The 13832-nt window shown below is 36.3% G+C and overlaps 1 protein-coding gene across 1 annotated transcript in view; it reads left to right on the forward strand.

Annotated features, from left to right (window-relative positions):
* The window catches only part of RNF180 (ring finger protein 180), a 211313-nt gene that overhangs the window by 20110 nt on the left and 177371 nt on the right, over positions 1 to 13832 (forward strand). The window contains exon 2 of the mRNA XM_043591137.1: positions 7672 to 7806. Within this exon, the coding sequence (XP_043447072.1) occupies positions 7672 to 7806 (135 nt within the window). The remainder of the gene's footprint in view (positions 1 to 7671; positions 7807 to 13832) is intronic.

The following is a 13832-nucleotide window of genomic DNA, read 5'->3' on the forward strand; positions in this document are numbered from 1 at the left end:
ATAAACTGATTTTTGACACATCAGTATTCTAATGAGCAAGCCCCAGGGACACATTGCTCCATATTCCCCTGTTTTCTCCCATTTTTCCTTGGTGATAGGTAAGTAACCGCTCTCTAGGCAGAGGTAGGAATATACATCTCTGACTCCTTGTCCCATTGGAATTCCCTGACTTCCACCTGTCATAAAAACTGGCCTTGTATCCAGGACTAGATGATGAAAGTTGCCACTGTAGACATGGCACCATATTGAGCATTATTTACCTACTGTTTTCAATCAGAGGCAAGCATGGGGTCATATGGTGGTGGGAACAGAAGCAAGGACTGACTTTGAAGTCACTGCAAGTTTTTAAAGTAGTTCCTATATTGAAATATGATACAGTATGAATATGAAAAGCAAATGGATCACAAGTGTATAGCAATGAATCTCCACACTGAGAAACTAATACTGCATTAGAATTACTATATTACTAGTCCTGCATCACCTTAGTTTTTAATTTCCATTGTGTCCCAGCAGATTTCTTTGAGCAGCACACTCTTTGAATAAGGAAAACAGTGTGGGAAAATATTTTCCAGGATCTTATTCTGACCATGTAAACTGGTGAGAAATGTTCTTATGGGGTGGGGGAGGTGTCTTTCTGCTCATTAGTAATACTGGAAGTATTGAATATAAATCTAAAAGTTGAATTTAAACATTTAGACTGCATATATATACGAATACATGAAAAATTTAAATATGGTACCAAGTAAATGAAAGTGGTGCAGTTGAGATGAAAATCAAGAGAATGAACAATGTGGTAATGGAACAAAGAAACGTGCATGTATGTGCACGACAGAAGTATTGTTTATACGTGTTTTCTCCTCAGTTATCAAGGAACAAACCTGCTAACCAGTGTGATTTATATAGTTCTAAGAAGGTGGAAACATCTTCAGCCCCAAAGAAGAAAAATGATGCCATGTGTTATAACAGGAATTTAGTTTCCTTTTAACTTACTCCTTTCAATCCTTGAACCTTTAATTTACTTTCCTTTTATTGTGTTTGCTAGTAGTTCTGCTACAAAGTTGAATAGTGTGGCGAATATGAGTATCGTTGTCTTTTTTCCCTGATTTTCAGGGAGTGCTTTTAAAGTTTCATGATCAAGTATTAAAACTGCTAAAGATTTCAGTAAACTCTTCGTTTGGCCAGGTTGAGGAAATTTTCTTCTATGATGCAGAGGATTTTCATGTTTTAATTATGACTAAGTATTGAATTTCACCAGAAGTTTTTATCTTGCATCTTTTAAAATGGTCATGTGTGTTTTTTTTTCTTAAAATCCTTTAGTTTGTTGAATATATTGGATAGATTTTTTTTTCCCATTTTGTACCTTCTTTGAATCTCTGAAAATAATCCTGTTTGGTCAAAATGTTTTTTTTTTTTCTTTTAATTGATGGATTCTGTTGGCTAATATTTTAGGATTTTAGCATTTATGTTCATAAATAAATTGGTATATATTTTTCTATACTCTCCTTGTCTGGTTTATGTATCCTTACAGATGTAATGATATCCTTATGTATCCTTGGTATGTCAAGGTTATATTATTTTTTTGAAGCTAGTCTTCCTTTTATATAAGTTACATAGTTATAAAGTCATGTAAGTTACAAAGATTACCCATTTCTGAAAGTTTTGGATAATTTTCCAACTAGATCATTTTTGTCTGGACCTCCCTCCCTTTTTTATATCGGTTTTGGAGGAGATATATTGAATTCTATTTTAATTTTTAAAGTTGTGGTTTATTCATGTTTTCTAATTTTAGGTTAATTTTCAAAATTGATACATGTCCGGTTTAAATTCATGAGTAACAAAGAAGGTGAGCAAACCTTAGAGACCCAGGAGTGTGGAATTAGTCCTGTGCAAAATGCTGATATTTAACCATGAAAAAGTTGCAAAGGTAGACGAGGGAATGAAACTTATTTATGGAGGTTATAATTCAGTTGTTAGCTTTAGAGAAAATTTCAACTTAATTAATTATAAATATGTTTCTGCATAGGGACTCATAAATACTTCTTAAATATTTTAAAGGATATGGTGAAAAATAAGACTTTCATAGGCAACGTTTTGGGGATCACTGTTTTGCATAAAGTAACAATTCTCAGAACGTGGTCCACAGTCCCTTATGTCTCTAAGACCTTTGAGAAAATCAGGTCAAACTGTTTTCTTGGTAATATTAAGATATCATTTGACTTTTTAATTTACAATTTTTTAGAGTGTGCGAATCGGGGAGAGGGCCAGAGGGAGAGAGAGATTTTTAAGCAGGCTCCATGCTGCTCAGCACAGAGCCCAATGCAAGGCTGGATCCCACAACCCTAGCCGAAATCAAGAGCCAGATGCTCAACTGACTGAGGCACCCACGTGCCCCTTATTTACCTTTTTAAAATGTGTTAACATGTTCATTAATAATGCAAAACCAGTAGTGAGTATAACTGCTGATCCCTTAGTAGAATCAAGGCATTGGTGACAAACTGTGCTAGTACTCATTTTATTCTTCACTGCCCTCACATGCTGTTAAAAAACTGTTGATTGAAGGGGCGCCTGGGTGGCGCAGTCGGTTAAGCGTCCGACTTCAGCCAGGTCACAATCTCGAGGTCTGTGAGTTCGAGCCCCGCGTCAGGCTCTGGGCTGATGGCTTAGAGCCTGGAGCCTGTTTCCAATTCTGTGTCTCCCTCTCTCTCTGCCCCTCCCCCGTTCATGCTCTGTCTCTCTCTGTCCCAAAAATAAATAAACGTTGAAAAAAAAAAAAACTGTTGATTGAAGCAGTACATATTATTGATTTTATTAAATCTTTCCTCTGAAATCCATACTCTTTAAATATTCTGCGTGAATAAAAAAATAAAGAATGCATAAAGCATTTCTGCAGTACACTGAAAGCTGATGGCAGTCCAGAGGAGAAGCCCTTTCACATGTTTTAGTGGAGAGGTGCTCTGTACACCTTTCCCTACTACACCGTGTTTCCTTGAATGATTGACAGAATGTAGTTGTTCCCACTCGGGTATCTTGTAGTATTTGTTGCAAGTGATCGAATTTTAACTTTAAACAAAAATTAGTGCTTTGGAAAAGTTGTATCCAACACTGTGAGCTTGACTACGGTGCCATAATTAAATAACTTTTTTGCTGATGTTGATGGTGATATTAACACACATGGCCTTTTTGAAATTCTGTAATGAAATGTGTTGATATTTGAGAGATATGCATAACTCAGGAAACCTTTATTTCCCAAATCCCCAGTGCATTGAGGAAATGCCACAAAGTGTCAAAGTATCAGGATGGATAATGAAGTACGGCAAAGGGAAACCTATGAACAGGCAATGTGGAGATTAAGTAGGTATTATGAGCTAGCTTGGTCCAAGAGACAAGTGTGGGACAGGAGATAAGGTCAACATGACCAAGACTGTGACAGGTAGGAAGAACTAGGGTCCAAGGAGAGCACTCCATGTTAGAAAAATGTATATATCTGATCTGATCAGAACCGGAATAAGAGATGAGGAATAGGATTTGTGAGAAAAGCAGCCAAAGACTACTCTACCTGAATTCCTTAGGCCTTACCCACTTGTAAGTTGCATGGCAAGTCTATGAATAGTTAATATCAGGATTCTACACATTGTTATCCGCATCTGTTGACTCAGAACCCAGCCCCTCTGCACAGTCCCTGCATGTATTTCTGAGCATTATAAGATGGCCCCTATGTACTCAGGAATGAGATCATTTTTGTGTTGGACCATTTCCCAAGATCATCTGTCTCTGTTGCTTTTCTCTTTGTTTCGATAGTACTCTCTAATCGTTACCTCCAAGTCCTCACAGTGTTAAAGCCATGTGGTGTTAGGTGTGTGCTGCCCCAAATTTAGACTCGAGTGTATCACAGAGTTCAGAAAACAGTTTCCGGTAGTTTACTTCTACATTCCCCTCTTCCTATTACCATTACTAGTATCCAGGGTGCTGAGGTGAGGATGAGTTTGAGTTAGCAGCCAATAACTATGGTGTGTTCAGATTTATTCAGAGATGACCATTTTGGTAATAAGTTCATTTACCGTATTTGGCTGTTTCCTTGAGCATGGATTCTTTGACCAAAGCCACCTCACCTCTCTTAGAAATACATCACTGTTGGGTAGCTTCCGCTTCTCCTTTTAAGCTTAGGTACGTGTAAACATAGCTTTATTTCTTGGGCTCCTCACATCACTGGCAAAAGGATTTCTGTCCACTCTGCCCCACTAATAGTTGTCTAGACATATTTAACACTTGGTATTGGAAAAATGCAATTTGTAAGCCGAGCTGTCTCCCAGATCTTGTTCATCTGATTTCAGCAAATGTTTGTTGGGTGTCTTTTTTGGTACCAGGTACCATGTTTGATTGTAAGAATATGGAGTTGAAAAGAATACTGTGCTCTTGAGGAGTAAGTTGATAGGACACACGTACACAGAGATAAGTGTAATGCAGCATGACTAGTGCTGCTGTAGAGGTGTGTGCAAAGTACATTGGGAACATGGAAGAGGGAATGGTTGTATTTTCCTGGGGGCGCTTCTGTAAAAGAACGCTTTGAGCTCAGCCTTAAAGGGTGAAAAGTATTTCTTAATGTAAAGTCAGCGGTAAGAGAAATGACATTACAGAAGAGAGAACAGCAAATTTCAAAGTATGAAAGCAGAAAAAGTAATTTGGGGGAACTGCACAAAGATAAGCATTAGTGTTGATGTGGAGTATTCATGGAGGGGATACCAAGCTTGACAAACATCTTTGAGTCCGATTTTAAAGGGTGTAAAAAGGCTTTGTTTTTTGTTTTGAAGAGGAAAAACTAAATGATATTCCTATTATCCTTGAAGAAAATAGTCTTAGTCACTTGAAGAGGCAATCAAAAAGTATGCAAAAATATAGATTATAGAGGGTTATACAAATATGTTAGGACACTGAATTGGTAAAAATACTATGAAGTTTTAAAATTTGGACTTTTTACTGTATGTGGTAAACATTGTTTTAACTTTTTACTCTGTGATAGTTGTAGATTCAAGTGTGAATTGTTAATTATAGATTCACGGAGAGATCCTGAATATCCTTCACACCATTTACTTAATTGACATCTCACCAGTTACATGCACTCTGTTGTGTGTATTTAGTTCTGTGCACTTTTATTGCGTGTATAGATTCATGTGAGCACCATTGCAGTCAGATTGAGAGCACTTCCCCCACAGAGATCCCTTGTGCTACCTAAAGGGCCTTTTTTTGACACAATAGGGAGCTTTGACTGCATTCTGTGGGTTGGTGTCTCTCAAACTGTGGCCTTTGGGTCACTCTAACAATAACCTAGTGTTCTTTTTAAATATACCAATTCCTACCATAGAAACAGTTTTCTACCCACATTCTCTGGGAATGTGGCCCTGTGACCTACATTTAAATAACACCCCCAGGTGCTCCTTGTGATGAGAACATGATGCAAACACCTGCAAGGAGGAGGTCTGGACGAGTGTCATCTAACTGGAGCATGACAGAAGGTATACATGCACTTTAAAAATTCTGGTAGCCAAATCAAAGTAAAAAGAAACAAGTGAAATGAATTGTTACAAACATGAAATTAACCTAAAATGATTGGTATTTAATGATTGGTATTAGCTTTTTTTTCCTTCAAAGTATTCCAAATCCAGTGTGTACTTTGTACTTCACATCTCAGTTGAAATTAGCCATATTTGAAGTGCTCAGTAATACACCTGATTAGTGGCTACCGTATAGGGTAGCGCAGACCTAGACAACAGTCACTACAAAGGCCGTGAGAGAGATTCATACAGAGATGTGCAGTTGACATCTGGAAATTGAAGTTACTGCTCTAGAGCTTTGGAATAAGATAAAAATTAGATATATAGATTTATAAATCATTGATGGAAGAGTTGTGACACTGTAATTTTCAGTAATTCTCAACACTTATTAGACTCACCTACAGGGTTTTTTCTAACTGCATACTTGCACCCCAAGAAAGCATGGAAAATCTTGACACTTGGAGGAAAGGATGGAAAAATAGGGAGGCATGTGCATCTCAAGGAGAGGAGGAACATAGATAGGGAGTTTCTCCATCCTTGATTCTGATAGGACCCCTCCCTGCTGTCTCCACTCCTGGCTGAGAACCACTGGTGTTTAAAAAGGGAGATGAGGATTTAAGACACTTAGAAGGATCTAGAGCGAAGAAAGGAGTGCCAAAGAAGTAAAGGAGAGGGTTTCAACAACGAAAAAGGCAGGAGGAGATGAGACATTTGCAAATACCGTATTATTAAGATGGTTGAGGACCTAGAGTAGTCAACTGGACTAAGATGGTCTGTGCGGTTGTTGGTGGAGACAGAACTGGATCTAGCTACCTGAAGGTTGGAGGAGCTAGATTGGCTGTAAGAGGGTCATGCTGTGCCCTCCCAGGCAGTTCCTTAAATCCTTTCAGTTTGGTGAAAGTATATCAGAATTCTCTCTTTTATAGTCCTTAAGTCTTGCAGTTTAGCTAATTGTTTGTATAATACGTGTCTATCTTCACCCTGACCATAGGATCTGACCATAGGATCACCCTGACCATAGGACCACCCTGACTGTAGGATCCCTTGGGGAACTTTACCCACTCCTAACTCCCTCCCCATGTCCTAATAAGTCAAAATTTCTATGACTGGGGTGTAGGCATCATTTTTTAAAGTTTCCCAAGTGATTATAATGAGCTATAGTAGAAAACTGTTCATTACTTTGATCAGTTTTCTACCCAGTGAGTACATTTGTGACAGAAAATAAGTTTTACTCAACTTCTTGTCCCCAGAGTTTGTGTGGCATTTGGTTAGCTGTCAGGAAATGTTGAAGAATGAATGAAAAATGAAACAGCTAAGAAATGAGGAAATGTGGCCAGGGAACTAGTCAGTCCCTTGTGGATACCTTAATAAATAACATTTCCTTTCTTTCTAATGAATAGTTACCAGGCCCGTTATTAAATATACTGCACATATTTTGGAATTATTAGTGTGAAATTGTTCTGCCAAATTGCTCTAATTTACAGTATTTACATAAAATCTCAGGTATAAAAATAAGAGTACAAAGTTGGTAGGGTGATTCTCCAAGTGTTTTTGTTTGACTACATATACCACAAGATGTAGTATAATAATTGTTCCACTGAGTACAATATTTAAGAGAAATTACTGCATTTAGGATAAAGAATTTTTGCCATCAATTTAAAGAAAGTACTTACTATTATCATATAATTAACTACAACTCAAATTCTATTATGTTTAAAATTTAATGCTGTGGTTATCTAAACTTCCTATTTAGAAGAATATTTGTAGTTCTTTGTTATGGCTCTTCTAAGGCCACTGCAGTAACTTATTTAATTGACCCTTTAGCAGTTGCTTTTGATGACTTTTAGTGAGAGAAAGATGGAAAGAAAAAGACATAAAATGTTCTGCAAAAATAAAATAAGCTGGTAGTCACTAACAAAATTCATCATCATCATAATTGAATTTTCTATCCAGGACATAGTTTATAGAGTGTCCCTAGCCCAAGACCTGGTAGTAGGTACCTCAGTAAATAAGAATTATTTTTCTTCTGCTCCACATGTAGCTGATGTGGTGGTAAGGGTTTAGAAACTCAAGTTTATTCTGACACAGTTCAGCATTGAAAAGTGCATTCATCTTCCCACAGATGAAAAGAAATGAAGAATTGATAACTAAAAATCACAATCAAGAAGACATAAGTATTCTTCGTTGTTGGAAATGTAGAAAATGTATAGCAAGTTCTGGTTGTTTAATGAGATATCTTGAGAATCAAGTGATTACGGTGAGTACTCCAAACTTCAAACTATTTCCTAGTATACAAATGCCGCGAGCACGCCCACAGGTGCACACCTGTCCCTTAACACCTGGCTTAACTTCTTTTATGTTCTTTTACCTCACCACTGAAAACATTTTCAAAGTGCTATTCAGAAGGCTTCCCATCTTCCACAGTTAAAATTAATTTTATTTTTAGCTGCTGACATTAACATGCCCTTAAAATTTTAAGTGCAGTATCATAGATTTAAGTTGAAGATAATAGTCAGTGTTTTTCTTATTCCCACTATGAATGAACCTTAGTCATCATCACAAAATTAAATTCAAGATCCTAGTGAGAAATGGAAAACTTATTTTATTGTGTGTGTATATATATAGTGTGTATATAAAATAAAATAAGTTTTATATATATGTAACTGTGTATATAGTGTATATATATGTACACACATACACACACGCATACACACACACACGTGTGTGTGTGTGTGTATGCGTGTGTGTATGTGTTTAATATTCAGTATGGGCCTAGGAAGTTCATGTATAATTCAGAGTCAGTAGGAAAACCTGAATAATATTTAAAAGCATTTAACTGGTCACCCTGGCAAAAATAAAGGCTTTTTAAGCAACAAAACTAAAAGCCCTAAACTTCTCTAAGAGCATTATGAAAGAGGTGCAAACTAGATCATAATCCATAGACTTTATAGGAAGTTGTCCTTTCAACAAAGAGAGTGGCTGTAATCACCTGCCATTATTCACTTCTCCTTCTTCAAGAGATACTCAGGTTTTGGTTTTTGTTTTCTTTTTGCTTTCTTTCTTTCTTTTTTCTTTTTTGCTTCAGCCATGTGTAATTATGATTATTTCCTCATAAGTCTAACAAATTAGCCAACTGGAACTGATAATAGTAGATCATTTTGGTTTACATACTTAACTACATAACAGATACTTTTTAAAAACTGGCAAAGCATTTTAATTGGGAAAGAAAAACTGGTCATGCTAAGAGTATTTTGTTGGGTATAATTTACCTAGAGTAAAAAAAAAAATTAAGTATGCAACTTCATAAATTTTTTCAGTCCTGCCATGAATCAGATCAAGGTCTACATTTCCATCATTCCAGAAAGTTCTCTTGCCCTTTTCCAGCCAATTCTCTCCTCTCCTTCTCACAGTACAATTACTATTTTGATGTTTATCACCATAGATAGTTTTGCTTGTTCTTAACCTTGATTCGTTCACATAGAATCAGACAGTATGTATTCTTTTGTACCTGACTTATTTTGTTCATCATAATGTTTTAGACATTCATTCGTGTTTTGTGTTTGTAGTTTGTTGTTATTGTTTTTTACTGAGTATGTGCTATTGATGAATATACCACAATTTATTATTTTTTTCTGTGAATGGACATTTGAATTTTTAGTTTTGGGTTATGAATAAAACTGTCAGTATTTTTGTAAAAAACTTTCTGTGCTTGTGTTTGATATGTATTTTCTGGTGTATATGTAGGAATGAATTCTGGGGGGCACAGATTAGGTATTTTTTTTTAAATATATTTAACAAACACTAGTATAACATGCTATGTCAGGTATTGTTTCCAAATGCTTTACAAATATTAATTCACTTTACAGGCTTACAGATCTCAACTGTAATCCTAAAAGGCAGTAACTAGGCCTTCTCATGCCTGCTTTTTTTCATCATTCAGAATCTAAATTAGGGAGCTTTCCAGGGTTCTGCTGGAAAGTTAGTCACAGCTCCCTTCACTCATGTTCCAGGCTGCATCTTCCCAAACTTCATTGGTCAGTATTCCTTCCTGAATCATTAGAGTGGGTATGTTTTAATATTTTTTTTTTTTTTTTAGAAACTGCTACTAGTTTTCTAGGGTGAATATTAATTTCCAACAACAATGATGACAATTCCAGTTGTACATCTTTGTCAACACTTGGTATTTTCAGATTGTAATTTTAGCCATTCTGCTAGATGTATATTGGTATATCATTATAATTTTAATTTGCATTTTTGCATTTCCTTACTGATTACTGATGTCAAGTACCTTTTTTGTGCTTATTGGTCAGGCATTGTTATAAATGTTTTGTATTATTTATTGTTTATAGTTCATAAGAATAGATTATCTTGAGGAAGATAATTTCCATTTCATAGATAAGGAAACTGAGGCACAGACAATTAAATTATTTGCTCCAGTTTGTACTTTTTCTAAGCAGTGCAGCTACACTTGGACCTGACATTGAGGGTCCAAAGGGAGTACTCTAAACTCCACACTCACTTTGCTGCTTTGGCTCCTCCCTCAGGGTATCATGCAGTCTTACACTTTGTCAATAGAGTGGCTGCTACTTCATTTACCTGCAGAACTCCCAGTCATTAATTCCTTTAACAGTTACTTAATGAGCGAGAAAATTCTAGGTGCTACTTTAGGATGTATTGGGATGGGTTGTGGAAGAAACTGGTACGGAATACAAAAAATATTCTTGTCCTCTAGGAGCTTTGTTTCATTTTATTATTATTTTTTAGGAGCTTTAAATCCTAGTTCAAAACAGGTCAAGTGGTGTAGACTGATTTGATAAGTACAGTAACAGAGAGATGTGAACAAACTGCTGCCTGGGCTAGTCATGGAAGGCTTCCCAGAAGGAGCAAAAAACTACACCCACACATGCTTGTAAACCATAAAGTTCACCCATTGTAAGAATATGATTAAATGATTTTCAGTAAATATTTGTGTTGGGCAACCACCAACTACAGTACAGTTTTAAAACCTTGCCGTTACCCCGGAAAGTTTCCTCAGGCCTATTTGCCTGCACCCATGCCCAGCCCCAGGCAACTACCGATCTGTTGTTCGTCTCTGTAGCTTTATATTTAAAATAAAATGTATATGTATACATATATATATATATATATATACATACACACACACATATATGTATATATAAGTATATATACACACACATAAAACTATTGAAACTGTCATATTTATATAAAATAATTTATATTCAATACATATTTATAAAAATATATATTCATTGTTTATGTAAAATAAAATATATTAAAATATCTAATATGCATGTAAAATAACACCTACATAGGTAACATCTATTAAAAGCTAGGCTTAGGAATAAGTCAGTATCATTGTTAAGTCTGGAGAAAGGAGGAGTAGGTAATCAGGGGTCCTGATGGGGCTTCTAAAGTGGTAGTCGTGTTTGTCTTTACTAAACTGGGTAGTGGGTATATTGGTATTAGCTTCTTTTTCAGTCTTTCTTTAAATTATAGAAACACTTTACATTTTTAAATGGAAACGTTTCATAAAAATATTGAAGGTGAATAAAAGATCTGTTTTAATTAAAGTAAATTATAAAATAAAATACTGGAATCTGAACATAATTTTATCAGATGCTATGCTGAAAGAATGCTAAATTTGTTATCTGTTATCTTTATTTCCTATTAAACTACAATTAAAAACATGGGTATAAAATAAACTGTGTTTATTTCTGGAAGTGTTGTGTTGTTTTAATTTCTGTAAATGAAATCACACTGTAAGTAGGTGTTCTTCCAGAAATTGTTGATTTTACTTAAATTATCACGTTCAGTATAACTACCACTTATGTTCACTTTTGTGTAATGCAGTATTCTGGTGTAATTCATTCCACTTTTGATAATTTGAGTTTTATCTTGTTTTGTTTTTAAAAACAGTGCTGTTATGAGCTTTCTTCTACATGTCTTGACACAGATATTTTCTGTTGTAAATATCTTTTGCCAGTTTGCAGGAGTGTATTTCTAAGAATAAAGTCACAGCATCCTAGGGTATGTGCATATTCCAACCTCACTGGGAGGCACTAAACTTTTTTCAGATGACAGTGCCATGAGCAATGGTTTAGCATTGCTGTCACTCCACATCCTTGCCAGCATTTAACATGTCATCTCCGAGGCCATTTGTCTTTTCTGTAAAATGTCTTCTTTTCTGCCTGTTTTTAGGTGGTTTTGCTTTGGTTTTTGAAAGTCCTATGTGTATTCTAAATACGAATACTCTGTTTTTTTATTCTAAATATCTTTTGCCAGTTTGTAGAAGTTGTATTTCACTCTTTGTGGTATCTTTTCATGAACAGAAATTCATAATATACTGTAGTTGAACTTACTAATCATCTCCTTTATGTTTTGTACTTTTTGTTTAAGAAATACTTCTGTGCCCTCAGGGGAAGATTTTTTTTTCCCTTTCCTTTCATGTTGACATTAGCAAGTTTTCTTCTGTGTTCCTCTGAGCAACAGATTTATTGCTTGTTCACTCTTAAACTGAGGTTATAGCCCAACTTTATGTAGGCGTTCCCCTTTAGAATCTGCTCAACGTGAGCAAACCTCAGATTCTGTCTCCTGTCTTCATCACCCCACACAGATGTGAAATGGCCTTCAGAACAACCTAGAAGATTAAGAACCTAGGGAGACAGAACCTGAAGTCCATAGCTTTTGGCTTGAGAACCACACTTCTTTAGCCCTGTCCAATGCCAGGAAATGGAGGTTACGCTCTGCCTCTCAGCCCCCACAAAACTAAAAACTGGATACTGGGATCACAGTAACTTGTGCTGCAGAATAGTCAAATACCTTCAAAACAAAGCACAAATGCAGTCATCACGTATCTTTCCTAATAGCGATTGGGTATATCAGCTTGGTGGAAGCTAGGTATATGTGGAACTTGAGCTGTAAGGGAATCTGGGACATTTGAACTTCAGTTTCCAGCCACTAGCACGTAGGAAGGCATGTACCAGGGAATTTAGAGTGGAATTTCGAGGCAGTCTGCAATGCCCACATGGAGAAAAGGGGCTCCTACCCTACCCTTTAGGGCTGCAGCACATGAAATATAAGTAAGAACCAAAAGCAAAATAACAAAAACCCTAAAAACATAAAAATAAAATGACAGAAATGCCCTCCATTTGTGAAGTCTTTGCCAGTGGCTAGGGATGGTGTCCTCATTTTTAGTTTTTTAGTCAGCTTTGATGATACAGTTTGGACATGTTGAGTTTATATGGTCTATAGAACATTCCAATAGAGATGTCTAGGAGGCTACTGATTCTGAGGATGTGGGATTGAGAACATCTGCATAAAAATGTGGATTTGGGAATCATTAGCATACAAGTGGAGAGTGCAGCTATGACAGTAGGTGAGCTCACCATGCTGAGTGTGAATGGAGTAAGAGAGAAGAGGGTCTAAGGGTATTTAAAGGATGGATGGAAAAAATGAAGCTCACAGAGTAGAAAAAAGTAGCAAGAAAGGTAGGACTGAAAATCAGGATATAGTGTTAACAGAATTCGAAGGATGGATGTTTTCTAGGAAGAGAGATTGGCTAATAGCACTGGGTATTGTGGGGAGATATCGAAGAACAGACACTGGCTTCAAAGTACAGATTGTACACTGCACGATTCCAGAGGGTGCTGGTCTGTAAAAGGTGCCCCCAAGATTTGTGTAGAGGTGGCAGACAAACTGGTCATGTGTAGAGACCCTGCATGACAATTCACAGTGTACATTGGCTTTAGCAAAGAGGAGATCATTGGTCAGTGTTCATTATAGTTGAGAGAGTTGTGGCGACAAGTACCAGCTTCTAGTGAGTTGAGGAAAATGGGGACTGAGGAATAATCCAACACTTAAAAGCATTATAACTGACAAAGTCTGACTCTTTTTGAGCTACATTCTGTGAAGTGTTTCAGCTTTAAAACACCGTCCCAGCACCAAGGTGGCTATAATGTAATCGCTGAGTGTTGAATTGATTATTGGATTACACAACTCTTCCACCTTTTTGTGGCTACATATTTTGCTCATTTTCCCTCTGACTTTATTAATCTTAGGATATCTTTCCTTCAATGGCTCTCATATTGAAATAAATCATATTTATATTGTTTATTACATTTTAAATATTTTTATGTTCCCTTAGTGGCAGCAGATATTTCATACTCAGTTTCCACACGCTACAGACTTCATGGAGTCCTCTGTACAGGTTCATTTTGAAGTTCTATTACCCAGTGTGACTATCTGGAGATATGTCTTCAGGAG

The sequence above is a fragment of the Prionailurus bengalensis genome, chromosome A1, assembly GCF_016509475.1.
Source record: "Prionailurus bengalensis isolate Pbe53 chromosome A1, Fcat_Pben_1.1_paternal_pri, whole genome shotgun sequence".
NCBI lineage: Eukaryota > Metazoa > Chordata > Mammalia > Carnivora > Felidae > Prionailurus > Prionailurus bengalensis.